Source organism: Rhinopithecus roxellana, chromosome 14 (genome assembly GCF_007565055.1).
Source record: "Rhinopithecus roxellana isolate Shanxi Qingling chromosome 14, ASM756505v1, whole genome shotgun sequence".
Taxonomy (NCBI): Eukaryota; Metazoa; Chordata; class Mammalia; order Primates; family Cercopithecidae; genus Rhinopithecus; species Rhinopithecus roxellana.
Window position 1 is genome coordinate 61,175,949 of NC_044562.1, and position 12,071 is coordinate 61,188,019.

General features: G+C 50.0%; 1 protein-coding gene across 1 annotated transcript in view; it reads right to left on the reverse strand.

Annotated features, from left to right (window-relative positions):
* The window catches only part of MLPH (melanophilin), a 66,215-nt gene that overhangs the window by 25,972 nt on the left and 28,172 nt on the right, over positions 1 to 12,071 (reverse strand). The window contains 5 exon segments of the mRNA XM_010357931.2: positions 116 to 255; positions 1,862 to 1,928; positions 1,930 to 2,067; positions 6,705 to 6,824; positions 8,093 to 8,196. Coding sequence (XP_010356233.2) covers positions 116 to 255; positions 1,862 to 1,928; positions 1,930 to 2,067; positions 6,705 to 6,824; positions 8,093 to 8,196 — 569 coding nt within the window.

The window sequence follows — 12,071 nt, forward strand, 5'->3', positions numbered from 1 at the left end:
ATTTCATAGTTTGAAAGTATTAAGAGCTGCAATTTCTCTAAAGTGACTTGGTGTGGAAGTAAAAAGACTCCACCCAAAGAAATGACAAGACAGAAGTCTTTCCAGCCACTGTTACCTGACTCTCAGAGGACGCCCGGCCTCTCCGCTTGGAATGATGGGAGGCCATCACGTGAGCCCGGATGATTTCCTCATCAGAGGTGTCCACATCGGCCAAGTACTGCAGGGGCAGCTGCTCATTCCTGATGACATTTGACCCTTCGGAGCAAGAGTGAGTTTGAATTACTTAGAGTGAAAAGCTGAAAGCTGATGGACGTGTTTAGTCCAATGAAGAAAAATGAGAGCTCAAAGAATATGAAGACATAATGATGTTCATGTTACGGGGCTGAGGTTCTAAAGTCACAATAAGAATGGGGCAGATTCCATGGCCACACACAAAGATCTTCAGGAAAAAAGAGGCCCTTGCCTGGCAGTGCGGGTGGGGATAAGAGTGGACATACTTTGCATGTTTGAAAAGCAAATGTAACATGATTCTCAATTTCAAATTGCAAATAACACCAGATTCCACGATGAGATCATAATTGTGTTGTTTCAAGTCACATTTTAGGTTTGTGATAATTTGCTATGTAGTCAAGCAGGTTCAGACATCTCATTTAAACCCTATGACAACGGGATGAGTTAGACATTATTAACCCCTTTTGTACAATGAGGAAACTGACGTGCACAGAGGTTAAGCAATTTGCTCTAACAGCACAGCATATCTCATTGAATCTCAGACTTTGCAGATTGGATGTTGCACAATTGAGAGACAGTGCTGCCAGTGAGACTCAAGCACACCCCTTTCTTATCACATTCACTAAGACTTTCTTCCCGCATTCACTGTAAGACACTCCCCATTTGAGAGGCTGATATGTAAAAAGAATGTGTGTGAGAACCAGTGAAACAGACTGGCAGACTGAGGCTCCAAACGCAGAACTGCCTAACTCCGAGGCAGTTCTCCCAGCACGATGCAGTCTCTCCCGGCCTCTTTCCCAGACTGCCTCCTGTCCACATGCTCAGAGGACTTGAGATCACAGAGGAAATAAAACTGCTGTCCAGGTCTGCAACCTGTGGCTTGGCCAAAGTAGATTCATTTATGCATTGTTTTGGGGGAATGTAGGACCCTGCCTTCCTCCCAAAGCCTCCAAGGTCCCCGTCAGCATGAGGGCCATGAGATTATGGTCCCTTCAATACAATGAAGAGGGAAGCTGGAGAGTAGACAGCCTTCCCGCACGCAGCCACTCACTGTGGCTGGGGGAAGCTGGCTGCTGCTGTGATCTTACTTGCTCCTGCTCTGATGGGACATCTGAACTCCTGGACCTATGGTACATACACCCTTGGGCTACCAGAAAAGACAGAGATTTGGGGATTTCATTTCAAAGCAAAACTGACAAAGTTAAGCCGAGCAGATTTAGGTTCTCAGTGCTTGAAGATCTCCTGATCAACAGCCTTGAGCCAACCGTGGGCCAGTGGTGGCAATGCCCAGATGCTCATCCTGCCCAGACCAGGATGGTTGGCCGGTTGACCAGTGGTTCTACTCATTTCAGGGAGGCCTGCATGTCCCACCCCCGGCCAGCAGCAGGGAGCTGTGGGCTGGCCACCTCCTGTGCTGGAAGTTCTGAGAGTTACAGGGAAGCACACATCCCAGGGAGGGCAGGTGTCCACGGCATTTGTTGGGACTGCACGTCCTGGACAATCACGCCAAAGGAAGGGGCCTTTCAAATCAGCCCGTGTGAAGGCATAGGTCAGGGTGTTGGGGTTGTTTCTCAGTGACCCGCTCCCCCATGCCGAGCCCTTCAGGAAGACCCTGGCCAAGGGCACCTACTGAGTGCAGCAGCGGCCCCCAGGGCCATACTGTGGGAGCCTCCAGGAGGGCAGAGCTCAGCGAGGGCCGCCGTGTCCAGAAGGCGAGATGCTCATCGGCTCCTCTTCTGGATGGCGCTGGCACCCAGAGGCCCCAGTGTCATCCTCGTCCAGGCCCTCAGCCTTCTGGGGGGCTGCCTTCTCCGAGCAGGACTCATCTGTGAGGGACTAAGCACATGGGGCTGTCAGCCTTCTCTGCAGGGTTTACTAGGAGGGGCCGCTGCCTGGAATGTGGGTCTTTTAATCCAAGTTCTGAGGCTTTCCAGGCACTTGACTGACCCAGCACTAGAAGCCCATCCCTGCTGGCCCCTGCTACTCAGTTCTCTTTAATTTCGAAGACTGTGCTAAAGCATATATTGCCTGTTTGTTGCCTACTGACTGCCTATTGCCTGTGTCTGTGCAATGTTGGGGTTCCCAATGACATCCTGGGCCAGGCATGATGCAAGGGGACCAAAACTCTCCTGACACAGCCTCAGGGGGCTCAGACTCACCTAGAGATCAAAGCCCTGTGGACGTGGGCAGGGAAGTTCATATTTTTGGGAGAAGGGTACACTGTTACTAACTATGTACACCTTAATCTTTGAAGATCAGAAAGGTGGGTTGGGGCTTCCTGGCAGCTCCTTGGCTGTAATCCGGACATCCCTTCAGCAGAGGGGTCTCTGTGTTATATCGTTGTCCCCAAGGAAAGGAGGTGCTGAGGGCTTCAAGAAGCAATATGCCACAACCCCCTTCCAGTTTGACTGTGAGTGGGGGGTGGAGGCCAGAGGCAATGCACACTTAGGCCAGCCTCTAGTTAGAGCAGGACCTGTGGCCCGGAAACCAATTGGCTGGGGCTTCCATGACCCACCCTGCTTCTCTCTCCTCCTGGAGGGGGCTTCAGACTGGCCTGGGTGGACCCAGCCCCGCCCCAACTCTGGCTCAGCACTGCATGTGCCCAGGGGATGCTGGGAATGGAGTTCAGGAGTTCACTATGAAGCTGGCCTTGGGCCTGGGCCTGGGCCTGGCTCTGTGCCCATAGTTACCTTTACTGCCTACCTGTGAGTCTCATGCCTTCCAGGTACAGCATCTATGGTGATTAGTAATGAGTGTCAACTTGATTGGATTGAGGGATGCAATATTGATCCTGGGTGTGTCTGGGAGGGTGTTGCCAAAGGAGATTCACATTTGAGTCAGTGGGCTGGGGAAGACAGACCCACCCTTAATCGCGTGGACACCATCAAATCAGCTGCCAGTGAATATAAAGCAGGCAGAAAAACGTGAAGCGAAAAGATGGGCCTCGCCTCCCAGCCTACATCTTTCTTCTGTGCTGGATGTTTCCTGCCCTCGAACTTCGAACTCCAAGCTCTTTAGTTTTGGGACTCCGACTGGCTCTCCTTGCTCCTCAGCTTTCAGACAGCCTATTGTGGGACCTCGTGATCGTGTAAGTTAATACTTAATAAACTCTCCTTTTCTATTAGTTCTGTCCCTCTAAGAAAACCCTAATACGGCATCCTTGAAATGATCCTGTAGGGCAGAAATAATCAGCTTGACACTAGCCCTCGTAACTGACACCTTACTAGCCCTATTACTAATAATAATCGCATTTTGGCTCCCACAACTTAATATTTATATAGAAAAATCTAGCCCCTATGAATGAGGATTTGACCCAATAGCCTCTGCCCACCTCCCCTTTTCCATAAAATTATTCCTGGTAGCCATCACATTCCTCCTGTTCGACTTAAGAGATTGCTTTACTACTACTGCTGCCATGAGCTCTTCAAACAAGCCACCTGACACCAATAAGCAGCACAGCCCTTATACTAGTTACCATTTTAATCCGAGGCCAAACCGTATTACTTACCCGAGGCCTTCAAACACTGCTCCCAGTAGTAGTCTCTTGATGACGTCTAGCAAATCTTACTAATCTTGCCTTACCCCCCTGTCAGTAAGCTAGTAGGAGAACACTTTGTGACTATGGCCTCATTCTCCTGATCAAATATCACCATTATGCTTATAGGACTTAATATACTAATTACAGCCCTTTACTCCCTATATATGCTAATCATGACACAACGAGGGACACTTGTCTATTAACAGTATTAAACCTTCCTTTACACGAGAAAATACATGAATACTTATACATCTTGTGTCCATCTTCCTATTATCCTTAAACCCTAAAATTATTATGGGGTTTGCATGCTGTACCTATAGTTTAACCAAAACATTAGATTGTGGATCTAACAATAGAAGCCTGCAACTTCTTACCTACCGAGAAAGTATACAAGAACTGCTAACTCATGCCCCTGTGTCTAACAACATGGCTTTGTCAGCTTTTAAAGGATTAGGTCATCCGTTGGTCTTAGGAACCAAAAACATTGGTGCAACTCCAGATAAAAATAACAAACATGAATTCTTCCCCTGCTATAACAGCTCTAATCCCCTTAATCTTACCAATTACTGTTACCTTAGCCAACCCCTGCAAGAAAGGTTCATACCCAAATTACGTAAAACCATCTATCGCATGTGCCTTCATCACTAGAGTCATCCCTACAACGACGTTTATATACACAGACCAAGAAGCCGTTATCTCACACTGACAATCCAGACTCTCAATCCCTCACTAAGCTTCAAACTAGACCTACTTCTCCACAATATTTATCCCAGCAGCACTCTTCGTTACCCGATCTATTGTAGAATTCTCAATATATTTAAACTCAGACCTCAACATTAATCAATTTTTCAAATACTTACTTTCCTCATCACAATATTCATTTTGGTTACCACCAACAACCTCTTTCAGCTCTTTATCAGATAAGAAGGTGTAGGAATCATGCCCTTTTTACTGATCGGCTGATGGTACGGCCGAGCAGATGCTAATACTGCAGCCCTCAAGCAGTCCAGTACAACTGCATCGGCAATATTGGCTTTATTTTAGCTATAGCATGGTTCCTCCTGTCCTCCAACACAGGAGAATTTCAACACATATTTGGTCTAGACCCCACCCCCAACCCCTTCCATGAATTAGTGTTCTCTTAGCAGCAGCAGCAAAGTTAGCCCAATTGGGCCTCCATCCCTGACTCCCATCCGCCATAGAAGGCCCAAGCCCACTCTCAGCCCTACTCCACTCCAGCACTGTGGTTGTAGCAGAAGTTTCCCTGCTCATCCGCTTCTACCCTTTAATAGAAAATAACCTATCAATCCAAACCTTTACATTATGTCTGGGGGCTGTTACTACCGTATTCACAGCAATCTGTGCTTTAACACAAAATGACATTAAAAAAATTGCGGCATTCTCCACCTCAAGTCAGCCAGGCCTTGTAATAGTCACAGCTGGCATTAATCAGCCACACCTAGCATTCCTTCACATCTGCACCCATGCCTTTTTTAAAGCTATATTATTTTAGGTTCAGGGTCCATCATTCACAACCTCAATGATAGAGGAATAAGACATCCACAAAATAGGAGGGCTATTCAAGACTCTACCCCTCACCTCCTCCTCCCTTGTTATTGGCAGCCTTGCACTGACAGGTATGCCTTTCCTCACAGGCTTTTACTCCAAAGACCTCATCATTGAAACCACAAGCACGTCATACACCAACACCTGAGCCCTTTCTATTATTCTTATTGCCACCTCCTTAACAGCTGTCTATAGTACCTTTATTATTTTCTTCACTCTAATAGGACAACCTTGCTTCACAACTCTGGTTACTATTAATGAAAATAACCCCTTCCTAATTAACTCCATTAAGCGCCTAACAATTGGCAGCACCCTTGCCAGATTCCTCATCACCAACACTATCATTCCTGCTTCATTCCCCCAAACAACCATACCACTCCGCCTGCAGCTCACAGCCCTAGGTGTAAACACCTTAGGCTTCTTGCTAGCAATGGAGCGTAATCTCATAGCTAATAACCTTAAACTAAAACACCCATTACAGATATTTAACTTCTCCAACATACTAGGATTTTATTCAGCCACAATTCACTGTACAACCCCCAATTCAAGCCTATTCACAAGCCAAAATCTGGCTTTACTTCTTGACCTAATTTAACTATACCAAAGACCTTTACACAAACCCAAATTTCAGCCTCCGTTACCGTATCTACTCAGAAAGGCCTAATCACTCTACTGTCTCTCTTGTTTTATCCCATCCCTTCTAATCCTACTCCTAATGATCTAATCTATTATCTTGAGTAATTTCAATCGCAACATAAACACTAATGAATAATGATCAACCAGCAACGACCACTAATGAGCACTTTGAAGAGGTTCCAGGGGCAAAGGCCACACAGCGAATGAGTAAGGCAGCCACATGTCCTGTTCACCTGGATGGCCCCTACATATGCCTGTGTATAGGTGTGATCATTAATAGCTGCCGGTATCACAGGACTGTCCTAGTTTGGGCGATAAAGTGTATGTTCCCCTCCCAGTAAGACGGAGATGCAGGCATCATGGCAGGCCCTGCCTGACTCCACAGATGCGCTTCTCTGTCCTGCCCTCCCGAGTCTCAGGGGTTCTGCCTTATTTCTGTGCCAAGCACCAATCCCTGGGCCCCAGCTCATCTGTCTAGCCTCAGGGCCCTGCATCACCCCCTGCTTCTCCAAGCTGGCTGCTCAGTATCTCCAGACATGCTAATCCTGAGGGAGTGTGAGGTCTCTGGATCCTGTCTTCCCACAAGGGTCCTCTGCCCTGTCATGCCTTGGGAGCCAGTGGGACTGTGCGGCCATCAGACACTGCTTCCAGAGTGTTGCCCCTCACCTGGGGCCTGAGCACCTGTCATCCAGATTCAGGGAGGGGCAGGGGAAAGACACGAGGACTCACTGACCTGCGGGCTGTCCCTGGCCTCAGAGACTGAGGACAGGTGCAGAGAGTGACCTTGAGGCTGAGTGGAGTCATCTGAGTCTCCCTCGAAGTCGAAGTCATGGATGGAGAGGAGGCGCTTTTTCTTAGCAGGCACAAGACAGGACAAGACTCAAGTCAGGGCTAGCTTGAGGGAGAGGACCAAACACCCCACACCTCCCCAACCCCATACTCAGCCCCCAGGGTGGTGGGGCAGGCTCCTCTTCCAGCACATCCACCTGCTCCACTAGGAACGAACCTGACTGAGCCTGGAGGGGGAGCTGGTGGGAGGACTGGTTGGTGCTCATGTGCCCATCCCACCCAGGACGCGGGATCTGCATCTCCAGAACCTTGGCTGAGCAGAAGGAATACTGAGTTGAACCCCTGCCCTTGCCCCAGGGGCCCCACCTGGGGGGCATGCAAGCTGTTGCAGGGCTGGGAGAGGGGAGGGTCCCTGGGGCTTCGGGTAAGGGGGGCGCGATGGCTGAGAGAGGCAGAGGTGGGCAAGCTCCTGAGAGGTCCTTGTTCTTTAGATGCAAGAGCCTGCATTTAGCTCTAAACTCCTATTTCATTATAATTCTTTTGATTCTTTAAACTGCTCTATCATGTAGGGAATACTCCAGGCACTGGAGAGCATTCTGGGAACTTCATAAATAGCATGAATCAAATGTTCTCAAATAAAAGAGGATGACATTCCCCTCACAGCAGCCGCAAAGACCTGGTTCATGTTGCATGTCACTGGCCCATTTCTCTCCAAGCGTCTAAGTCTGAACCCCTGCTCATCTACCCAGCCCCTTCTCCCAGCTGCTCCCCCTTCCTGCATCCCACCCCAAAACCCAGGGGTTACCTTGTTTGTCTCGCCCACCCAAAATAAGTTAAATAATACTTGAAAACAGAAACACAAGGCTCATGGTTGACGAAAACAAACAAACAAACAAACAAACAAACAAACAAACAAACAAACAACAGAAGGAGAAAAGCTCTTAGAGGAGAGCCTGAGGGGTCCACTTTTTTGAAAGTTGCAAAGGCAGCTGCTTTCAGGACCCCCGAGAGCCCTTCAGGACCCCTGCCTGCCCTACAGGAGCCTGCTGCACTCATCGCACCTGTGTGCCCCCAGACTGGCCACACACTCAGCAGACTTTGCCCAGCCCACACATTGCTTTTGAGGTTTCTGATGGTGGAAGCACTGCTCCTGCCTGGTGCCCAAGGATCTCAGAGACTACTGAGGGCTGGGAAAGGGCAGCAGATTCTTGGTGCTCACGCAGTAGGAACTAGTGGAGAGGCCATCAAGGTTTTCAGGAAGTCAGAACCTGACGTTCCAGGTACAGGGTGGAATCGAGTTGGCTGAGGAGGGGGTGACTGGAGATGACTTACTTTGTTGCCAAAGGGCTGGGCCTGGGCCTCTGAGTCCCGTTCTCCTTCCTCATCTGTCCGCTCGCTGTCTCCACTTCTCTCTTCAGAGATTGACTCAGGCCCAGCTGCAATAGATACCTGCATGACTCCACCCCAGGACAAACAGTCTGGGAGCAAGCCATCTGTCAGTCCATCCACCCACCCATCCGCTAATCCATCCATCTACCTACCCATACCTCCATCCTTCATCCATTCACCCACCCATCCACTAATCCATCCATCTACCTACCCATACCTCCATCCTTCATCCATTCACCCACCTATCCACCCAGCAATGTATACCTCCATCTACCCGTCTACCAATTCATCCACCCCCCTGTCTATTCATCAATCTATTCATCTATTCACCTACCCACCCACCCATTTATCCACTCATCTACCCACTCAATAGGCAGCCCATCCATCCATGCATCCATCCATGCATCAATCAATCCATCCACCCACCCACACACCCACCTATCTATCCTCCACCCATCTATTCATCCACCCATCCACCCACTCAATCAGTGGCCCATCCAACCATGTATTCATCCATCCATCCATCCATCCATCCATCCATCCATCCATCCATCCCTCCCTCCCTCCCTCCCTCCCTCCTTCATCCACCCACTCATCATCAATCCATGTATACATCCATCTACCCAATCAATCAGTGGCTCATCCACTTACCCACCCATCCATCCCTCTCTCCTTCATTAACACACCCACCCATCAATTGATTTATCCATCTATCCACTCAATCAATCAGTGGCCTATCTATCCATCTACTTACTCATCCACTTATCCATCTACCCACTTATCCACCTACCCATCTACCCACTTATCCACCTACCCATCTGCCCATCCACCTACCTATCCATTTATTCATCCATCCATCCACCTACCACCCATCCTTCTCTCTTTCATTCATCTACCCATCCATCCAGCTGCCCACCCATCCACCCAGACATCTATCTATCCATCCATTCATCATCTATCCATCAATTCACCCATCCAATTACTTATCCATCCATCCACCCATCCATCCATCCTCCATCCATCCATCCATTCACTTACTTAGCCATCCATCCATCCATCCATCCATCCATCCATCCACCCACCCATCCATCTGCCCATCTACCCACTCATTCACCTGCCCATCCACCCCTCCACCTGCCTATCCATCCATTCATCTATCCATCCACCCACCACTCATCCCTCCCTCCTTCATCCACCTACCCATCCACCCAGCTGCCTACCCATTCACCCACCAATGCATTCATTCACTCAGACATCTATTTATCCATCCACTCAGACATCTATCCATCTATCCACCCATCCACTTATCTATCTATCTATCCATCCATCCACCTATCCACTCACCCACCCATCCATCCTGTTGACCCACCTACCACCTTATCTGCCCATCCATCCACCTATCTATCCACCCATCCACTTACTTATCCATCCATCCATCCATCCATCCATCCATCCATCCATCCATCCATGCATCCACCCATCTATCCACTCATTCACCTGCCCATCCACCCCTCCACCTACCTATCCATCCATTCATCTATCCATCCACCACCACTCATCCCTTCCTCCTTCATCCATCTACCCATCTACCCAGCTGCCTACCCATCCACCCACCAATGCATTAATCCACCCAGACATCTATTTATCCATCCACTCAGACATCTATCCATCCATCCATCCATCCATCCATCCATCCATCCATCCACTCACCTACCACCTTAGCTGCCCTTCCTTCCTTCCTTCCATCCTACCATCCATCTGTCCATCCATCCATCCATCCATCCATCCATCCATCCATCCATCCTATCATCCATCCATCCTATCATCCATCCATCCATCCATCCATCCATCCATCCATCCATCCATCTGCCCATCCATCCATCCATCCATCCATCCATCCATCCATCCATCCACTCACCTACCACCTTAGCCACCCTTCCTTCCTTCCTTCCATCCTACCATCCATCTGTCCATCCATCCATCCATCCATCCTACCATCCATCCATCCATCCATCCATCCATCCATCCATCCATCCATCTCTCCCTCTCCCACAATCCATCCACTCACTGAAAAACATTCAGGGAAGGCTCTCTGCTGGCGTTTCATAGACCTATCGAAACATCACTTAGAACTGGTCTGAATTACAGTGTAAAAATCACTACTTTGCATCAGTGTTACCAATCAGTTGCCAATGTTACCAATCAACGTTACCAACAGGTCTGACCATGTCTGCAGCATTGTGATTATTGGGCAGTAGGAAGACCCTGGAGCTGTGGAGTGTGAATGAGGCCTAGAGCTAAGTCATGTTCTCCCAAACACATGGCTTCACCTGCAGGCTCATAGCATTTGCTGGTCAGCAGGCCTGACCTCATCACTGCAGGGAGGGAGGTGAGGCTCAGCCCTCATGCCCCCTCTCCTTTCTCTACCCAGCAGGGCTCCTTCCCCACACTGAGCTCCTGGGCCTGGTCTCCCTAGCCCCACTGTCTCTCCCTGCTTTCTCCTACACACCTTGGCTTGGCCTGTGCTGTGACTGTGGCAAATGGTTCAGGAAAGGGATCCCAGGGTTTAAAGCTAGCAGGCCCTGTGGACCATCCACCTTTCTACTCCAGGGGCTGCTGAGGGCACAGCTGGCACTGTAGAGGTCAGATTCTCTGGGCCCAGCCAGGCCTTGCTGCCCCTGGACACCCTTGCCCTGGGGCCTGCACCTTGCTGTCTGCGCCTCAGGGGTCATAGGTGTGAACAAGCAGGCATTGGTGCATTGGAGTATGCACTGTCAACTGCAAAGGGGAGCAGGACTGTGGGTGCAGGGCCTGGGGTGGCCTCAGAGCCACCTTCACTCTCTGCTCTGTGACGTCGGAGCTGGCCCTGCACACTGCACCTCCGGCTTGCCTGCTGCTCTGTGAGGGCTCGGCCCGCAGTGAGTGGGAGTGGGAAAAGGAAGGAGAAGGAATGTTCCCCTTCCTGTGGTTTCCAGCCCCACGCCCTTGACCCTGACAGCTGGTCCTAGCTTCATCACGGCCTCTGAGACAAGGGCACTAGCTGGTGGCACCCCCGCCTTGGAGGGCTGTGTCCCATCCCTGGGTGGCCTCCTTGGAGCTGCCTGTTTCTATTAATCCCAGCCTCTGCCCTTTGCTCACACCCCTGGTGGTTGTGGGGGATGCAGGCACCCCTGCAGTTATGACCTCTGATACCTCAGTATCTCCTTTTCCCATTCTCCGTTAACAGCATTTGAACCAGTTCCTTATATGAAATGACCGTGTGGTTTCTGTTTTAGACATTTCCCTGACTGGCCCACCTGTGATCCCCGCAACTCCTATCTTCATCTCTCGGGCCTGGGGCCCCTTTGCAGGAAGCTCCTCCCTTGTGGCTTTCGGTTTCAGAGGCACATATGTCCCTATTTGATGGACTGGCTATGCTGACAATCCCTCCCAAGTGGGGACTGTCCCCAAGTGTGGAAGAGGGCCTGGCTCTTCCACCGCCCTACCCTCAGGACAGCCCAGGACCTGGCACCTGGCGAGCATTCAGGGGATGTACTGAGTCAATCACCGATGCATCTTCCAAAGCCTCCCGTGAGATGGAGACCTCACTGTGCACCTCCCTTCATCCACCCCCAAATGCCGCACACCCTCCTCCGTGATGTCCACACCAGCTTACAATTCTACCATCGACTGGGCCTTGGGTGGCTCTGGGTTCTCAGGCTCTGTCCTGAGCCAGCAGTGATCTTTTATATGGGTTGGAAAATTCAGTCTAATTGTCCAGCTTTCCACTTATAATACAGAGATAGAAGCAGTCAACCAACTGGCAAAAACTGAAATCTGAACGAAGGACTTTATAACAAACAGCTGAGATCAGGTGTCAAGCACATGCTGTCACTGCCTGTCCTGCCTGAAGCTGCCACTGCCATTCACCGCTTTGCTGCCT